Consider the following 21,503-nt stretch of genomic DNA (forward strand, 5'->3'; position numbering starts at 1 on the left):
GGCGTTCCTTTTTTGAATTTGGCGCCGTGTCGCCTGCGTTCGGAAACCGATCCAGCTAAGCGTTTATTCACGGCTCGCTTCAACATAATAAAGATTTTTATTAGCTTTACACATTGTTGTCTTAGGAGCATTTACATTTGTATTGCTATAACCCCTATTTTCCATGTCGTAAGCAATACACAATGTTTTGTGAAGGACTTTGTTTATCGTCTTATTATGTAGCTGACCGCATTTATCGTAGAAAAAAATTTGATGGTCCATAGATAATGTTTATATTTTCTTATCTTCTCTTAGGACTTTACCTATCTCAAACATAATATTTTTATTTATTTAGTATTTATTCACATATTGTAGCGTTCCTTGCCTTGTATAGAACGAGTAAACCGGTAAACCATTAAAAACTGATAATCCATATGCTATCTTATATTAAAAAGAGGGATGTAGGACGTAGTTGAAATGACTTTTACTTTCTATCACACTAGTTTTAAGTAAAAAAAAACAAACCATAGACAATTAAAAAATATCTGACAGCGCGGCAACAGTTGCACCGCTAATCAGTTCGTTATCCAAACATGCGGCATATTGCGGCGCCCTATCAGATTAGCAAACAAACCTGAAAGACCATGGTCTCTTTGACCGCGGGCGACGCTCAATGCACGGGTTAACCGGTTGAGGGTTGAATGCGGTTGAATGTTTGGCCTGCTTTGTCCGTGTAGTGGGTTAGGGCGTATGATGTTTAATAGATATGGTGGTAGAATCATTATCATCAACTTTTTTAATGGCTTATGAATGTTTACTTATTCGTTTGCAGCTATTCTTGTACTTAAATCAGTTCAGCCGTTTCTGTGTCCTTTTGCAGGACTCAAAGTATATCTATAAAAAAGAAAAAAGAAAATCGCAATCCCGCAAAATCGGTTTAGCGGTTTGGACGTGAAGAGCTAATAGACAGACAGATAAACTCACATTTATATTATTAGTATAGATATTAGTTAGGATATTATTTACCGGGACTCAACTTTTTTAAACTAACCTTACAATCGTTCAACATACAGAGAATGCATTACTTATATTGTTTTCTAAACATAATGCTAAAACTATTACATTTGTCAAAACAACATACGATAAAGAGGGTATAGAAAACATTTTAGACCTCCATACATTAGGTGTAAGGCGATTTCCCTTTGTGCATACCTTAAAGGGCTTACTTACAGATCGCCGGTCCCTACGTATAAAAGGTCATGTCCAAAATAGCAAAATTTTTTTATTGCATCATGCACTTCCATATAATGAGACGCATATTCCTACATTATTATTTCTTTTCTATCACAAGTCATTCCAAAGATAAAAAGACGTAAATGACGACAAGTTGGGAGTTTTATTAGATTTTACTGTGGTAGATGCGAACATCTATACTTACAGTCTTGTACCGTGTTGGAAATTAAGCACCGTCCCGCGACATGTCGTACATGTCCGTTTCTACCTCTAAGGTAGAGAATTATTTATAGACTTGTTATCATTTACGTTCAGTTATTATGAGATTTTTGTTTGTTTTCAGTGGGACTAGTGCCACACATTTAATCAAATTTAACCAATATGTATATTTAAGTGTTATAAATAATCAGTGACGTGAAATAATGGCTGAAACGGAGGCTGTGGCTTCTTTTCATGATGAACAATCATCAGGGCCTTACCGGTATGGATATTTAGCAAAAAATCTCGTTTGTTGTTCGAGGCCCCACAATAATCATTAATTTTATTTTGATTTTAATATATTTCTTAAAGCGCCAACAAAAAAACGTAATTTGTGAAAATGTCTACTATTGCGGTTCTTGAGATGAACCTCGGCGATAGACGGACGGACCACATAGAGAAAGCGAAGTCTGATAGGTCCCCATTTTCAATTATTAAGCACGGAAACCTAAAAGCTTAAAAATATTATATTATGCTACTTTATTTAAAAAAAAAAAAAATAAAATATCTTTATGTTTGCGGCTTTGCAAGAACATTGAGTATTGAGTTTCGACTGCATATTTGTTTTGCGAATAAAAGGCGTTAAATTGTTTATGTGTCAAATATAGGCGTTAAATTGTTATTTTCTTTTAATTTAAAACAGTTAATAAATAATGTAACATTAATTAAAAACTATAAAGAACACTCCTTGTTCGCTCGATAGACAAACTAACGACGGTAAATAAGCCTTTTCAAATAATCTTCCCCGTTTTTTCAATTTTCTTCTGTTTCCTTGCTCGCATTTATTTTAGCGTGATAATTTATAGCCTTATAACTTTCCTCGATAAATGAGCTATCTAACACTAAAAGAATTTTCAAAATCAGACCAGTAATTCCTGCGATTAGGGCGTTCAAACAAACAAACTCTTCAGCTCAATAATATTAGGATAGATAAGATGTTCTGTGGTCAATTTGGTAGTCGCCAATTGGAATTAAACACTATTTTGTTCCTGTGAGGAACGTGTAAGATAGTTATATCGATGCAGCTCTATATTCAATGGTAATGCTCAAAATTACGACCTTCATAGTTATATTCTCAAGAGTCAGTAAAAGCTGAATATAATAATCGACTCAGAATTATATTTTACCGTCCAGATTTGTCCACTGTAGAAGTTATAAAGAAGCCTCAAAGAATTTATTAATGTAAGATGCAATAAAAGTCTAAGGTCGTCAATGGTCACCTAGGGAAGGGAAATTGGAAAAGAAATTGACCTTGCTCAAGACGTATCCGAAAAGACCAAGAAGAAGAAATGATGTTTTTGTTTTACCCTTTAGTGAAAACAGAATTAGTTAATACATTGATACTAAAATTTGTAGACTTTTGAAATCTATACAGTTCAACTTATCAAATAGTCGCATTTCATTAGAATTTTTCATTTTAGACCTATAGTTATTGATGACATGTCCTTTTATTCGGTCATTATAACATAGAAAAACTTCTTAAATTAGCAGCGTATAAAAAGATGTCTGTATTTTTAGTTTTTCTTACTGAAGAGCCAGAATTTATATTACTCATACATTATAAACTTATAAATTATGACAATAAGAATCATTTTATAAAGTGCTGAATGAATTTAGGACCTAATATAATATTTTTGTTCTTTCAACGTAAAAACGGACATGTACGACATAACCGTTTTTACGCAGACAATTCAAGACGGAATTTGTCTTGAATTTTCAGCGTAAAAACGGTCATCTTGTAATTTTGGCGAAAATATTGAAAATATTTAAAATTGTGTTATATCATTAAAAAAGGCCTACATTAAGCTTTACAAATCAACCAAAAACATTCTGTTAATGTTTTATGATAATCTACAGTAACAGTTTGAATCTTAAAAACGCTCTCCTGAAAACCACTACTTTTGACATGTCGCTTTATACGTAGGGACCGTCGAGATGTAAGTGACCCTAAGGGTATACCTAAGGGTCACTTACATCGCAAAGACCACTATTGTGTTGTCATATTACGTTTTTAAATCTTATGAGAACCTTTTACGAAGTAAATGATCGTCCTATATGGTTTTAGTAGATGTATTCGTTTCGAATCATCGCCCAAAACACAAAAAAATATATATTTTTTACTTTATTTTACTTCATAAGACCCCTTTACACTTTAGGCCATGTTGGATAGGAAATGGCCACGATTGCAGAGCTGTCTATAGTGCATATTAACATAAATTGTAAAAATGTACGGTAATATTTTACTAGCTAAAAGCCGAGCTTTGTGAGGGCTCGCGTCGTCACACCTTGACTGACTGACGATAACACATCTACATAATATATAGAAAACCTTGACTGACTGATAACACATCTACACATAAATAAAAATAACTATGTTAAAGCACAAATCAAAAGGCATGATAATTTTTCCGTAAAGTGTACCACAGAATTTTCAGGTTGTGGGATATACTAGGTAACTAGATAATGGTGGTAGTGTGTGATGTTTTTAATGTATTGTGTTATTACAGTAAGATGATATTTAAATCTTAAATAATCGGCCATGTGCGACTCGGACTCGCTCACGAAGGGTTCCGTACCGTTATAGAGCAAAAATACGCCGTTGCGTGTTTTGTATGGGAGCCACCCTTAATTTTTAATTTTATTTTAAAATCATTAATTATTAATAAAGTATAATTATAATATAGGATTTTGTGGAAATTTCAAGTGTATAGCTGTTACCATTATTGATTACGAGCAAAAAATGCCAAAGAAATCACGTTTCTTCAATGGGAGTGAAAATAAAGTTAATATATAAGGGGGGCCCTTAAATATTAACTTTATATTTTTGTATTTAGTATTTGTTGTTATAGCGGCAACAGATATACACGATCTGTGAAAAATTCAGAAGTCTAGTTATAGCGGTTCTTGAGATACAGCGTGGAGACAGACAGATTTTGTTACGCCTTGTATATTGAAAGCAACGTAAGATTCCGATTTTCTCACACGAGCAAGCCCTCTTACTGAAATTACTCCAACGATTGAGCTAAGATATTGTATCCCGCCGCGATCCATCACTCGCACGTCGAATTACACATTATATCTTTATAATCATTTTAAAAATTCGATTTTCCTTCATTAGAGGAAAGTATCTCGGAGCTTTTGTTGGTAACGTTAAAGTTAAATAAAATTATGTCGATACTTAAGTTTTATTTGTTGTAATTTTCGTAGTAAAAAGCCATGTTTGTTAAATATTAAAGAAACTTACAATATCGACTCCTGAAATATTGATTTCTAAAATAGACACTTTATCAATTTGACTTAGTTCAAGCCCAACCCCGTGCCTACTCCTCGCAGCAAAATGTACGGTGCCTTCAAAAAGTTCTCTATTCATTACAAACTCGCTCCAAGAATGAAACAATGAAAGAAAGAATCCAATCCTCGGTACATTAACATAGATATTGTCCGTCGCGTTGTCAATTTACAACTATTTCTCATAGAAAGTTTTACAATAACGGCGCGCGTCGTAAACACAATATCGCGTATGGGCACCCCGGGGCCCCGCCGAGTACCAGGGCCCCGGCCGGGGGCTTCGGGCCGGGGGCAACGATGAGAAATGACCGGCGGAAAATTGGCCGGATTGGAAGCGGATTTCACACAATCGATACTCCTCAAGGGTTGGGTGGGTTTACTTGTAATGAAGTTGAATATTTCTTTTGAGGAAAAGGATATTAGGTACGCGTTGGTTAGAATTTTAGGAAAAGACTACGGTCGCTCTACTATGATGAACTATAGCGACTGCAGACGTGTAGAAGGGCAATATTCGTTATGCTTTTGGCTTCACATTGATTGCCATAATTATCAATCATGATCCAACGGCTAAGCAATCGATCAAACGTTTGTCCAAATTGGAGTTGGAGGAAGGAAGTGTAATTACACAAGAAATCACACTTATCAAATTTGATTAGTGTAACTTTTTGCATTATTATTACAAGTATTTTTATTTTTATCTAGCCCAAACCATAAAACCATTCACAAATTTCATACAAATTTTGACCCTAGTATCTGCTCCAATGTCTTCTCTTACATAAACCATATAACAAAAGAAAATGAAAAATTCCGTCCACCGCATAACAAGAGTAACAAACCATCTAACAACTTTATACAGGGTGTTAGAGTCAATTATTCTACGTCTGTATAAAATTACGTCATCCGCCTCTCATCTGCGCGCCAGATTGGCTCTGATTGTGTTAGGGGCTGGACCATTGTATTGTTGAAATATACGGTATACTTTCCCGACTTCAAATAATAGAGGAAAATTTTGTATATCATTAAAATTTCAATGACTCTTAGGTTTTTTAAACAAATTTTCAAAAAAAAAACGTTTTTTTTTACGTTTCATTCGTATTTACGCTTAAACCGCTGAACCGATTGATGGACTTTTACATGGATACATTTTGGGCTCGGGACATTAGTTTTTCATGGCAAAAATGTCACTCATTATTCAGCTTTAATTTAATGAAGATACAAGCTCCATAAGTTTTTTGAAAATGTATTGAAACTAAACGTTCACTTTTTATAACGTTAAGTTACGGCCGTAAGTTATATCACAATTTTAACCTCTAATGTCCCCTAACACGTAAAGGTAATAAATGGTTATACAATATACATTCTTATGTCAGTAATAAATATGACAAAATGTCTCCAAACACCTGTGATTATTATTTATTATCACACCCAACATTATTACCCTAAAACAACTTGTATCATCCCCTGATTGACAATAATAACCCTTAAACGTATACAGGATGTTTTATTTCGTCTCGGAAAAAACAAGATGGCGTCCAAAAACGTGTTGCACTCCGGGAGTGTCAACTGAAGTGATAACGTAACAGAAGTAAGCATTTTCACCGTGTCGTAGAAAGAGAGGGGGATATTACTTCCTCTTCTGACTTACGAATTTTCGATCAGGTCACGTGCTTGATGCGAGATTAATATTTTATCCATCCCAAAAAAATCTTCACAAAGCCAATCAAAATTGCTATAAAAGTTAATCTACGTAAATATAGTTGTTAAAAATGTTTATTGAACTGCCTGAACATCAAATTGACTAGCCAATTCAACAAGAAAACTGCGACAAATATACGGCATATTACAGCTATACAGGGTGTATAAAACGTTAGGTATCGATATCAATAAGCGGTGTATACGGGCTGTATCGGAGATAACTTTTATGAGGGCGGAATTGTGTTTATGTCGGTGTGTGTCGCGATTTACCGCCGCCCGCCTAGCCCGCCCGCCCTGGCGGCGTGTAATCGGAAATATTGCGGTACAACGAAATTAGCCTGTGGTACCTGAGATAAGCGGGGGCGGAACGCGAGTTAAGATGTTCAGTATTGTTGCAAAATAAGAGTTGTATTTGTAATGGTTGATTTTTATGTGCACTTTTTCCCGATTTGCCTGAATCCAAATACAAATTATTTTACAACATTTTCCCAGCATGCAGTGCTTACTTATGATTAAGTCATTACATTTTTGGAACAAAACATTTTACTAGATCGACGCGTACGATCTTGCCCTAGTAGTTGATAAAATACTATTTCGTTTTTATACCTATTTTTTGTTTGTTTCCGCATTGCGCAAAAAGATTGTGGACCGATTTCAATGAATATCCTTTATAGTCTTTTTTACAATTTGAATGCTTTATTATATTTTATTCATCATAATATCATTAGTCAGAATTAAAAAGGTTTTTTTTTTAATTTTAATTTAAATAACGAAGTAGTTACAGGTCAGATGGTTTGTTATAAACTATACATTATTTTAATAATGGTACGTATTCATATTTTAACTAATAACTCACTGACGAACATTCGCTGTCTCTTATCGTTTGCACCACGACCTTTCCGGCTTCCGTTCGTATCAATGTTATTGTGGAGATGATCGCTAACAAACAAGTTATTGGCTCTGTATTGCGATGTTTACCGCGTTATGTTTGCTCCATACTTTCCATCTACATAGTTGGGAAATAGAATATTTATTTAGTAGTGTCATGCCAAAAGTTTGAGTTTCTGGGTCGATTTAAAATGTCGTTATGAGTAAAAAAAAAATTTATTGTAGTGATGGTTATTATTTTTGTCGAGTTGGAAAAGATTTATGTGTAAAAATATAATCCAGAAAAATTGTATGTAATCTCTTGTTATACTTAACGTTATTTTTAATTATTGTAAAATATGAACGAAGTCGCGGACTGTGTAGGGGTTCAGTAGCTCTACCATGAGTTTAAAGCTATAATATTTATCGATACTCGATACCGACTACGTAAATTTTTAGTATGGCAAATTTTACAGAGCCGCTAGCGGTTACTTGCGGAACTAAAATCGCCATACTAAATATTTACGTAATCGGTATCGAGTGTCGATAAATACTATAGCTTTACCGGTGGTAGGCATCATGTAGGACATTCTGAAAACATTTATTTTAAATTTATTCAGAAATAAAACAATTTTGATTTTTTTTTCTTTAAACTCATGGTAGAGCTAACAGGACGCTCATGTTACGAACCTGCTACGAAATGCTACGACATGCTACGAACCTGCTACGATATGCTACGAACCTGCTACGAAATGCTACGAACCTGCTACGATATGCTACGAACCTGCTACGAAATGCTACGAACCTGCTACGAAATGCTACGAACCTGCTACGATATGCTACGAACCTGCTACGATATGCTACGAACCTGCTACGAAATGCTAGGAACCTGCTACGAAACTGCTACGAAATGCTACGTGTTTGCTACGAGATGCTACGGATTACGTAGCGCGTCGTAGCACTAATGTAGAAGTGCTACGATGTACTCAATACTACGCGCAACAACATGGGTGTGTCTAATTTATCAGTTTCCATAATATACACATTTAATTCGCAAGTCGCGATGTTTGTCGCTAAAATCCTCCGTACCGGCTGAACCAAATGCAGTGGTGAAAACAGTTTTTATTTCATCATTAGATGAGACCTCCATTGCGCTAATCTTGTTAGCGTTTATCGCGCGAAAACCGTACATTTTTCCAGGTTAAAAAGTATCCAATGTTTTTTCCCAGAACTCAAAGTATCTTTCAGCAAAATCGGTTGAGCGGTGCGTGTAAAGGTATCGGAGAGACACACTTTCGCATTTATAATATTAGTAGGAACGTGTCGTGCTGTTTGTTGACAAACTCCTTCGTACCGGCTGGACCGATTCAGATTCTTTCTTCAAATTCAGATTCTTTATTCAGATTCTTTATCAAGTATACAATAATATACAATAGTATAAAAGCTAGGTAGCGTACATCACGTCGTCTAATCCCATGCTAAGTAAAAACTTGTGTTATGGCAATCAGACAACGGATGCGATTGACGTGGCAGAGCCATGCTTCGGCACGAATGGGCCGGCTCGACAGGAGAAATACCACGTTCTCACAGAAAACCGGCGTGAAACAGCGCTTGCGCTGTGTTTCGCCGAGTGAGTGAGTTTACCGGAGGCCCAATCCCCTACCCTCCCCTATTACCCTATTCCCTCTTAAAAGGCCGGTAACGCATCTGCAGATCTTCTGATGCTGCGAGTGTCCATGAGCGACGGTAGTTGCTTTCCTCCAGGTGACCCGTTTGCTCGTTTGCCCCCTTATTTTATATAAAAAAAGACAAGTTTTATTTAACTGTGGTGGCTACAAAGGAAGATCTTCCGACCGAGCGAGGTGTTATGCTCGGTCAGGCCGGAACCCGCGTGATACATTTCAGCTGTCGTATATATACCGACGCGCTCAGAAAACTTTGATAGCGTGATGCAGAAATGCTAGGCGAATAATTGTGGGTACCGCCACCCCGAAAACGAGGTCGAATCTTGAAGTCTCGTCGCTTCGGTCGCCAGTGCCAGAGAGTTCCAATGAGTCGGAAATGTCGCAGTGAGTCCCAGTGAGTCGGAACTGTAAGCTGCTGCACGGGACCCAGTGAGTCGGATAGCTGCCGTGCGGGGCCGATGCTACGTGCTGACCAGGAGAGATGTGCTCTGCTTGCTGACCGGTCGGTGTAGTGAGAAAGCCCGTTGATGCCGATGCCGAGTCGCCCAGGCCGCGGTATATTGCGGCTAGTGGACGATATACCCGATGAGGCGATGCTGGCTGGCGCGGTGCGGAGGGGCGGGGAGTGATGATGATGAAGGAGGCGTGTTCTGTCGAGGGTCGCCAATGTGGGATATGCGTGGAGGCCACAAACTCAAAGGACTGCGATAGTGTGATGCAGGAATGTTAGGCAACTTTTGAGTACCGGCACATAACCATTGCCTTACCACTAAAAATGCATTTATTCTTTATCACTCATCACATTTTAACACCATACAGTATAACAACAATCACCAGTAACGCACCGCGTCATTATACCACTCACGGCAGCGACAATTGAAACATTTGTGCGCGCTGCGCCCGCGGCTACATCACACATCCAATTAGACTTTACCAAGCCAAATACAACCTTAAAACTATATGCGTAGGGTTTAAAATCACTCAACTATATAAACACATGCACCTAATTACAAACCTCAATCGTATTTTCAATCTTGTGTGCACGAAAATAAGGTTGTAAATTGCATACGTGTGAATGATAGGGGTGTTGTAGGTGAGACGTCATTATAATGATTGTGGTTAAGTTACAGTTGAGTGGCCGTTGAGTAGGCTCTGAGTGGGCGATGAGTGGGTGATGAGCGCACTACCGAGTGTACGGGTAAAACGGTTTTATATTGTGTTTGTTTTAGTTGATCATCATGAGTCAAATTACGACATTTCTGTAGGGTAGCGCGAATATAATAATTAAAAACATATTTCCTTACTCGTAAAAAGCTCTGCACTGTGTATAAGTGTATACAGACGTATATCCCACAACCTTTACATTTTGTGGTACACTTTACGGAAAAACTATCACGTCTATTGATTTGTGCTTTGACATAGTATTTTTTATTTGTATGTAGATGTGTTATCATCTGTCAGGCAAGGTGTGACGACGCGAGCCGTCGCAAAGCTCGGCTTTTAGCTAGTAGTTATCCAATGTTTTGTCCTTGTCTATTAAGCGAATTTCTTATCTCTATTAAGGCCCAGTAGTGCCTAAAATTAGCAGGTCGATGTCTGTAAGTACGAATAACGACGTTAAGGACATTAAGAGGATTCCACACCGCCCTTTTTTCCATACAAACGTTGTCCCCTGTTTCCTCCCTGGATAATGCTAGTAGAGTTATAATTTTTTTCCTAAATATCTACGGCCACTAATACAATGTCCCTATGTTTTCTTTTTTTTCATAATTTAATTATTAAATAAGATATGAACGTTCAAAAACCCAAAAAAATGGCCAGATTTTCCGCTGTGTTCAAACGTCCAGAAAACAGATTTGGCTAGATTATACAAAAAAAGCAAAACATAGGAACACAGCTCAAGCCTTTTTTTAATCTTTAATGAAAAAAGTACTTAAATCGGTTAAGTTTTGGAGAAGGAATCAGGGGACAACGAATCGTTGATTTTCTGGATTTTCTGCAGTTGTCTCTATCGCGTTCTGCGGTATAGGCTTGAGGTAAGGGAGACAGCTATAGATATTACACGTACTTTTTTTCATTTCTCTAGCCCCTGTTGTATCCTCTTAAAATAACATTCATATCAGCGCGCCTTGTACAGTGGCTGTTACGCGCTCGCCGCGTGCCTTGATAATAGGAAATAGGAGTAAAAACCTTTTGTTTTTAGTATTACACAAATCAAATATATCAAATCGTTTACGTTAGGTTACGACAAATGTACTACATTTTTTATATTTTTCTAGAAAGTGTGTAATTTAGCCATAAAATGATATCTCATCTTTGAGATTTTTTTCTATCGAGCAGAATTTTTCAAATTGTGTACTAATATACCTTTGCGTATAGGAAATTTTCTCAATTTTAAAACGGTACTTATAACATACTTCAATAATGACATTTCCTTCACTAAAAACGTGTTTTAAAAAACCCATTTTACGTAGTTGCAACAACCACAGCGCCTTAAGGAAACATTGTCTGACTGAGGAGCTGGCGAACAAAACCGGACAGAGTGCGAAAGTATATATTTTTTTCAAATCGTCTTCTTTTCACCCATCTGCATCAATTTGTAATATTTTCAATCAAAACCGGTTAATAAGGCTTTAAAAAGATAATTTTCAAACAAAACCGGATTAGTTCAGTAGTAGTAGTGGTTGATACTAGTTTTCTAGCCACTGTAATTTCTTTCTCGCGGACTAATCTGGTTTTGTTCACCAGCTCCTCCTATAGCGTCTGTTTACAGTGTTGATCATTTTATTGGCAAAAGGATAAAAACTGGTATTTAATTTTGAATGATTATTATCTTTTACATTCGTTCGTTTTCAATATTTTGTTTGTCGCTAGGTGGCAGACCCGACTTCCAGAAAGCACCCCTTGGTAGACTCTAGTTTTCGAAAACTCTGAACAAGAATTTTCCGACACTTTGCTACATATAACCAGACAGAGCTGTCATTATAGGGTCTTCATTGTGACATCAAACTGTTATAATTGGACGCTGTTAAGCATTTGTGTAGCATCCTATGGGTTCCAATTTTATGGGTTAGTACACACATACTTAACAGCGATGTATATATATATATATATAGGAATCGGCTCCAACGATTTTCATGAACTTTTGTATATAGGAATTTCGGGGGCGATAAATCGATCTAGCTAGGAATCATTTTCAGAAAATGTCATTTTATTCGTGTTTTATCGAATACCGTGCAAGGCTCGGTCAAATAGCTAGTATTACATTATGTCACTTAAAATCCTCATTAAAAAGGTAGCTATTGATAAAATTAAAATAGCTAATAATATTGTGATAGTAATGAAATAATTTTTGTTCGCAGGTTCACAAGGATTTCTTTGGGCGAGTTGTGAACGTGTCACAGTCACAGAAGCAGAGTAAGTATTTACTCCCTTATTAGTTAATTTAAATATGTCTAGCTCTACAACATCTGCTTGTGTTTTATCTGTCTGCGTATGGAAAAAGTCACATTACAGAAAAAAGGCAGTACATTTTGAATAATAATAATATAATTGTACGCTGCAATACATTTTTTTATTTGTAAGAAATTGTCGAAGTGCATCGTCGAAATTTGATAACACATCATATATGCCACATATCTGCGTACGCTTGATAAATAAAATAGAAAATGTCAGTATAGCTCCATACACCAATTACGAATATTGAGGAAAACCTGAGAACTTGTTGAAAGTTAACTTTTTCTTTTTATGTAAGTCCTCACTTTGGTTACATATTGCTTACATCTGGATAAATTATTCTGTAAAACTCTGGAATGAACTGTCACCAGCAGTATTTCAGGTGGTCCTGAACTACTGCTGTGTGTGGTCCTTTACGACCTGCAAACCTTCAAGAAGACAGCGTATTCCCTCTTAAAAGGCCAGCAACGCACATGCTGATCTTCTGATGTTGCGAGTGTCCATGGGCAATGGTAGTTGCTTTCCAACAAGTTACCCGTTTGCTCGCTTGCCCCCCTATTTTATATAAAAAAATATTCAAATCTAAACCGACTGGCATTAAACGACTGACAATATAATTACGGGTGATGATGATTATAACCCTTCCTCTCCCCTGCCCCCTCCCCCGCGACATACAAACGTATTATTTTCAATTAGGCGTCGCGCGGGTTGTTAATATTCATCGGCGTCGGCACCGCACCTGCGACTCCGCCGTGCATCCCGATATTAATCGTGTATCATTTGCATTGGATTAAGGCAAGGGTTGCTTAATGTTTGTGTTATTTACTTTATTGTTCCCTTAGATCCTATATAATATGCAGTATTTTATTTGATCACCTTTGATCACCTTTGATCACAAGTAACAACATCACGCGTCAAATTTTTTATCACGTGTAAAGTACGGTGCGAGATTTGATGTAGTGCTTACGAGGAGTCTAGTAGAGACTAAAAATACTTTCGCATGAATTTATTATAAATGCGAAAGTGTGTCGGTCTGTCTGTAACTTTTACGCATAAACGGCTGAAACGATATTTTTTTTTTATGAAATAAGGGGGCAAACGAGCAAACGGGTCACCTGATGGAAAGCAACTTCCGTCGCCCATGGATACTCGCAGCATCAGAAGAGCTGCAGGTGCGTTGCCGGCCTTTTAAGAGGGAATAGGGTAATAGGGGAGGGTAGGGAAGGGAAGGGAATAGGGTAGGGGATTGGGCCTCCGGTAAACTCATTCACTCGGCGAAACACAGCGCAAGCGCTGTTTCACGAAGGTTTTCTGTGGGAACGTGGTATTTCTCCGGTCGAGCCGGCCCATTCGTGCCGAAGCATGGCTCTCCCACGTATAAGTATCCGATATATTATAACTGAAACGAAATACGCAGTGTTAAAGGACATCAGGCATTCTGGTCTAAAAATAAATAAATTCGCGGCCAGAACTAAGAATATTTCCACTAGCTAGGTTATTTATACCTTAAACTAATTCTATGAATTCAACACTGTTACTATAAGTTTTTTTGGAGTCATTTAAGTTTTCGTACGTAACTCATAATAATAATAAATAATACCTAATATTAAAAAAATGCAGTTACAGGGTTAAGTCCATATATGTTTTTAAGTTCTTAATATGGCCTAGCTATTTTTAAAAATCCTAGGTCTGGTTGCGCAGCTTTTTTTTTAGACCAACATTGTATGGAAATTGCCTGATGTCCTTTATATTTTTATGAGAGTAGGCCACTTTATTTCCGTCGCCCCATGCACGCAATCTGTAGGGCCTCTATGGACACCCGATAGGACGCTGCCCCTTGTCTGTGGCCTGTAACGGCCTATTTATAAATCCGGGGCTGGGAATACGTAAGCCGGGAAAGGACGTAGGATAGTTTTATTGACGACTAGATGATGCCCGCAACTCTGATGCGCTAAAATTAGTTTATCGCGCGGGAACCGCACATTTTCCGGGACAAAAAGTATCCTATGTCCTTTCCCGGGACTCAAAGTATCTTTATGCCAAATTTCATCAAAATCGGTTCAGCGGTTTGAGCGTGAAGAGGTAACAGACATACAGACACACTTTCGCATTTATAATATTAGTATGGATGCAGATGTATGAAAATGTACGGTTTCCCCAAACTAATAGCGGCGTAACGTGGATTTAAATGGGTAAAATAAGAAAATTAATTGTAGTGAATAATTATAGCTCTTAATGATTTAGTTGTAAACTTGAAAAATTTGCACGCCATCCAAAGGCAAAATAAGAGAACTGTTTACCCGACTAACATCATGATATTGTACCTTATTTTAGCAAATAAACTATTTCTATTCTATTCTATTCCAAGCGTCATCTAGTCTCAAATAATTCTAACGTCAGAAATTCAATTTAACATCAACAAAACTCATTTAATACTTTTCTTTCTCTCGGCGGAATCAGCGAAACGAGATTGCGGCAAAAAGTGTGGTTTAATGAACGACATAATTCCAATTTAACTTCCCTCGTTATCATTTACATCGGGATGAAACTTCATCTCATTAAGTACAGTACTTCCATTTTGTCGGGAAATAAGGCTTTTTACACAGTAAACCTGCGACCTGTCACACAAAATCTATACTAATATTATAAAGCGGAAGAGTTTGTTTGTTTGAACGCGCTAATCTCAGGAACTACTGGTCCGATTTGAAAATTTCTTTCAGTGTTAGAGAGTTCATTTAACGAGGAAGTCTAGCTATATTTTATCACGCTAAGACTAATAGGAGCGAAGAAACAGAAAAAATGTGGAAAAATGGGTAAAAATAAAATCAATTTTCATCATCAATTTTTATGTTATTTGGCACAGATAAAAAGTAGACCACGTGAAGAATCATAGGCTTTTTTATCGGCTAATTTGTCTGTGAAATTCCTAATTTACGCGGGCGAAGCCACATGGAACGTCTAGTAAATTATAAAGGCGAAAGTTTGTGAGTTTGTATGTCTGTTACTTACTCACGTGTAAACGGCTGGAGCGATTTTAATAAAATTTGGTGTGGAGGTTGTTGATAACCTATATAGGCACCTTTTTGCTGTGGGAACATATCACAATTTATCTTCCCTAATAAACCGCGTGTACCACAAGGCATAGCTAGTGTATCATAAATTATAAATGAAAATAAATTACTTTATATTATGTAGTTATAAGACCGCTTTTATGTGAGTAATATGTCTGTTTTTTGTGCACAATAAGGTATTTTTAATTTGATTTGATTAAAAAGTGTAATATGTCTATATTTCAGTCACATTTTCATGACTAAAACATTGAACTTATTTTAATAAAATTAAGTAATAAACAAAGATACTCTGAGCCCTAAGAAATTATAATACCAATTACCATACACCCACCCATAGAAGTGTTTTCATCCCGAAAAAATGAGTTCCTGTGCAATAAACAAATTTTGACAAAACGAAGTTGCAATTATGTAGTTCTTTTTATTTTATTACTTGAGTAAATGGGTAAAGGTAGAATAAAAAGAACGAATTATACTTATCAGAAATATTATCAAGTACATGACGCCCGCAACGGAGCGCCAAAATTCCTTTATCGCGTAAGAACCGTACATTTTTTCGGGATTAAAAGTATAGTATGTCTTTCCCTGAGTTTTAAAGTACCCCCATACCAAATTTCAGCAAAATCGGTTCAGCGGTTTGGGCGTGAAGAGGTAACAGACAGACAGACACAATTTTGAATTATATAATTCTAGTATGGGTATACAAGTTTAAGCGTCTCTCAATATTCTAGAATGTAGAAGCAATTACAGCGATGTAATCTGGGAGCGTTCAGTATGTCTAACGTCTATTATCCTCTGAACACGCTCGGAAAAGGGTATGTACATACTAGCGAAGGTCTAACGCAGCGATGCGAAATTCCAAGAATGTTTGATAGTAAATTCACTATATTCGCTATACATATTATAAAACAAAGTCGCTTTTTTCCCCTCTTGTCCCTTTGTTCCTTTTAATCTTTACAACTACGCAACGGATTTTGATGATTCTTTCAGTGTTAGATAGCCCATTTATCGACAAAGGCTATAGGCTATATTTTATCACGTTAAGACTAATAGGAGCGAAGAAATAGAGGAAAATGTGAAAAAACGGGGAATATTATTTTAAAGGGCTAACTTGAAGGCGATTATCTCAGTAACTACTGGTCCGATTTAAAAAATTCTTTCAGTTAGATAGCCCATTTATTGAGGAAGGTTATAGGCTATATTTTATCACGCTAAGACTAATAGGAGAATGTGGAAAAAACGAACTACTGGACCAATTTTTATATTATTTGGCACAGATAATAATAAATAGACCACGTGAAGGATCATATGCTATCGATTTTAATCATTTTTTCAGTTGCTATGTATTTTATACCCGTACGACGCCGGGGCGAGTCGCTAGTTCTGAGATAAATAATAATTATAATTAACAAAAAAGTTAGAGATTAAAATGATTATTTAATTTGTATAAGGTGTGGTAAAATCAACAACATCTAATTTTTATATGGGAGAATTTCTGATAAGCGAAAAGTCGCCCTTAAAACTATTTTTTTATTCGTATGATTTTTTCTAAAATCATAGAAGTAAAAAAATTAGTTCCAAAGCCTTTCTACATAGGTCGAGAAAATTTCTAAGATTCTTTTTATCTTGTCTCAAAAATGATTTACCTCCTAGGACCGGGACATAAAGGTTACTTTGGTTAATGCGAATTTTCTACGCTAGTCTGACCTGCCCCTAAGGTGGGGGTGAAGTGGGAGTGGGGGGCGAGCCGCTCCTGTTTGACTTCGCCCGAATAATACCCCATTGTTTAAGTTGGGCTGCGATTATATTATATTGATTTAAATTAATTGAGAAATTGTTAGCTCTTGTTGATTACTGATTACGTTTGTTATGATAGCTTTAGTGATTTTTAGTGATTTTGTTGTGAATATAGTGTTAACAATTTTTATTTATTATGTTTTTAACTTCTCTTTAACCTCTAAAGGTAAAAACTGGACCCTGATATGTAAAATTTTTTTACGTCTATTAGTCCGTCCTTTCGGTGGGGTTTATATTTTTTAAATCTGCAAATCAGATTCAAAATATTTCGGTGTCAGATTCTACAATAGATTGACCTTCACCGAGTTAGTTATATGATGAAAAGTAATTTAAATGAAATAAAAACAAATAAGTATATAGCAAATGAATTGCCTAAAAATTTCAGTCCAGCGGGGCTAATTCCTCTCAATCAATTCAGCAAATGAATTGTCAAAACTGTCAAACTGACAGATTTCAAATCAGTACAAAAATACAGAAATGAATTGCAAGCAGAGTTGCATTTTGCGATTTTAGAAAAATGAATCATATTATGATTCTTCAAAGCGACCATTTTAGCCCCGCAGACTTGCAGAATCTACGTCGCTAATGACTAATCTATCAATGGGCCGACGTAGAACCGCTGTTTAGCACCCAAAACAGCTAATAAGGGCTTAATGATGATGTTATTTAACAGGATAGCGAGGTTTTGTGCTCGCGCCGTGTAATTAATACAGCGGGGTATGGGACGAGTCTGGGACGAGCATGCAAGATTACATAATGTGATAGCGCGGAAAGTAGGGTTGGCGACGAAAAGTTTTCGCTGTAATTAATGTCAAAAATCATAGGATAAGGTTTGTTAGCTTTGAATATAAATTAAATATTGTGCTGGATTTACACGGGTCGATTTTAGTCGCGCGGCAAGTTACCAGTCGAATCGCCCGTCCAAGCCGAATCGCCACCCCATTTACACATTCTACAAAAATCGCCTGTGCCTCCTGAGGTTTGCGCTCGCTAAGTGCCGACATATTATGTATTTGCAGCAAGCGATCGCTCGCGACTGAGCGTCTGCACGGTCGATTTTAGTCACCAGCCGCATGCAGCCAATGGCCGCACGACTTTGGGGCTTGCGGCTTTAGCCGCATGCGGCGTAGTCGAATTGCCATTTAGACGGTCGATTTTCGCCGTCCGGCGTAAATCGTGCGGCTTTAGTCACCCGTGTAAATCCAGCATTACATAACAATATGTAAGCAACCGTCATAAAACTCATCATATATCGAAACAGCACTATACCAATTAGGTTGTAAGCTACAAACGCACTTAGAAAACTGAATGTTTGATTCAGGATTATGTCGATATTTTTCCGTAAGGATTTATCCCGGGCTATTAAAACGCTAAAATGGTATAGCAAGGCGAACGCGCACGGCGCACATTAGCATGATTTAGGATAGCATAGCAAGATAACAAAAAAATCAGTAGCAGTTTACTTTAATTTAATAAAAAGTTTTATATAGTTTGTAATGAGCTTATATGAAAAGCTTCATTAAATTATATTGATCATTAAAACACTGAGTACGGCCGTTACGACTACTTCACTTAAAAAAACTCGCAACTGCCAACCCTACCGTCGCCGGTGGGCGGCACAATGGCAGCAATTAACTCGTGCAAACATCCCCCCCGCGCCCCCCGTGCCACCCGCCCCCGCCCGCGCCTACAGCGCTGATACTCATAATACGCCCCCGCCAAGACAATATTGTATTTGTCGTAATTGTGCCACCTGTCCCACTCTAATGTGCGCCGTCTCGCTCATAATTACAAATTGTAATTGGTATTAATTTTAATTTTTTTAGTTCTGAGATTATTCATAATAATTATTTAATAATATGTACTTACATTCAAAAAGGTCCTATGGTATCACCAGTTTGGAAAATTTTGGGTATCACTTTGGGATTTAGCTTCGATTAAAATGCCAAGTTTAGAATAGTAAGATATTAGTTCACTTTCGTATGTCTTTAAAGGCATATGAAATGAAAGTTACCTACTCGTGCATTTTTCATAAGATGATTTTATTATTATGAAGAAAACCTGTTCCAGAGGCAACAAAAATTCATTCTACCAACATTGTTTTGCTCTCACAGCGGAGTAATCCCAAAATTACTTTTAATTTTAATAGGGTTTAAAAACGATGGAGTTGGTTAAAAGTTAATTTATAATCTTAACTTTTTGTGGGGGTTCTTTCTGCCTGTCCGAAAGGGTTACGGCGGGGGCTGTTATTACATTTTTCTCGTTACATTTCGCTCAGGATCGAGTTACCGGCTCCATCGAAAACATTTATCAATTTGTAATCTTGTAAAAGTGTTTGAGCAATATTCGAAACTATTTTGTACGAAATTCGTTCGTATTTTATTAAATTGGTTACTTGAACAAAGTTTTATGGCATTAAATTTTGTAACATTCTAGAAAAAGCCATTAATGATGTCAGATAGACAGAGGAATGCCTATTGCCTAGGTAATAAATATGATCTTTCTCAAAATATATCAGTTTATGCTGTGAGTTTATGTTTAAGCCTATATGTTTTGTTATTTGCCTATTTTAATTGAGGCATTTTGCTGAAGGCGAAGACTGAAATGATTTTCTTTTTTTATCTAAACATTAAACATAACACAAAGTTTAGTGCGATCGCAAAGCAATTTGGTCGAGTTTTATTTTTCTCTTTACATTTACTTAGGTGACGAAAAATACTTAGGCTCAACTCACACTGGGGCAGAGTCTAAGCGACGCGTCATATTTTCATTTATTCATCTCTATTGTTCTAATATTTATGTACAAATTTTTGCCATGAAAATCAACAAGTCAACGTTTCCATATTTCATATTCCATATTATCATCATAGCAGAAAGTACTTAAATAATAAAACAATAGAGATGAATATGCTGTAGGCGAAAAACCCGAAGCGTCGAAACGCAACGACACTGCTGCAGTGTGAATTGAGCCTAAGGGTGAAGTCAAACGAGCGTAATTTGTGAGTTGTGAGTCGCAGAATTTCGGCTGGCAGAAATTCTGCTGCATTCAGTTTCATACAAAAGTCCCGTTTGATTCACACGAGCGTAATTTTGTGAGTCATGATTTGTATGAAAAGATATTTACGCGGCAGAAATTCTGCGACTCACGACTCACAAAATTACGCTCGTTTGGCTTCACCATAGTTAAAAGAGGGGAAGTAAGTTATCTTCATACAAAGGCACCGCGCGCGGCTTGTATGTGTGCGCCATAGTATCAATGCGTCGCCACGTACGGCACACAACAAAATCTCGGCGGTACCAGCCTCTAAAACTGGCCGAGTTATGTTGTGTGCCGTACGTACGCATGTACGTGCCTTTGTATGAAGATAACTTACTTCCCTTCCTTTTATTATGGCTTCACCCTTACACAGATGCTAAGATGGTCGTTTGTTTCAGACGCGAGCAACGACGTGATATCGTCTAGCGGGGTGTTCTACCAGTACCGGGAGGGGTTCAACAACGCCGTGCGACGGAACGTGAGGCTGCGAGATCTATTATGATGTCTGTCTTAAAAGCATGAAAATATCGAGCTTTTGAAATTCTGAAAATAACGAACACAAAACATGTTATTAATGTTCAAACTATGGGATTTAATTATAGATCAAATACAAAAGTAAAGAGTATGACTCATTTTTAATAGCTTTGTCCACACTGTGCCTTTTTCTGTTCATCAAGAGCATGCGTTATAAGTTATAACTTATAGCGCAGTCAACAGCGAACGTGAGGCATGCCGCATGCCCGTGACGCGCGTTGAAATCATAGCGCTCGCTATAACACTTTTCTTCCAACGCGGGTGGATTTTGACGCATTCAATTATTGAATATGCCAAACGAAAGTTGAATAAAAAGAAGATGACAAAAATTGAAGATGAAATTGCATAGTGTGGACATAGCTAATGGGTGACTAAAATACGCCATGTGAACAGTGTTACAAGTAACACTTTTGAAACTCGCCTTTTAAGGTGAGCTGGACCCAACTCCTTAAACGATCAGTTGCCTTACTCTCTTGGCGAAACGCAGCAAATCGTTGCTTTACGCTGGTTTTCTATTTGGCCGTGTCATTAATCCCGTCGAGACGAATCATGCTCTTAGCTCATACACGTTTAGAAGTATTAATTTAAAATGTACATAACTTTTTG

The 21,503-nt window shown here is 37.0% G+C and overlaps 1 protein-coding gene across 2 annotated transcripts in view; it reads left to right on the top strand.

The window, feature by feature from the left end:
* LOC121735319 (chromosome transmission fidelity protein 18 homolog) overlaps positions 1–21,503 on the top strand; it is a 63,533-nt gene extending 42,030 nt beyond the window's left edge. For both annotated transcript variants that reach the window (XM_042126102.1, XM_042126101.1), the window contains 2 exons: positions 12,368–12,422; positions 20,762–21,503. In XM_042126102.1, coding sequence (XP_041982036.1) covers positions 12,368–12,422; positions 20,762–20,865 — 159 coding nt within the window. In that variant the 3' untranslated portion in view covers positions 20,866–21,503. The remainder of the gene's footprint in view (positions 1–12,367; positions 12,423–20,761) is intronic.

This window comes from Aricia agestis, chromosome 17, assembly GCF_905147365.1.
Source record: "Aricia agestis chromosome 17, ilAriAges1.1, whole genome shotgun sequence".
NCBI classification, from domain to species: Eukaryota; Metazoa; Arthropoda; class Insecta; order Lepidoptera; family Lycaenidae; genus Aricia; species Aricia agestis.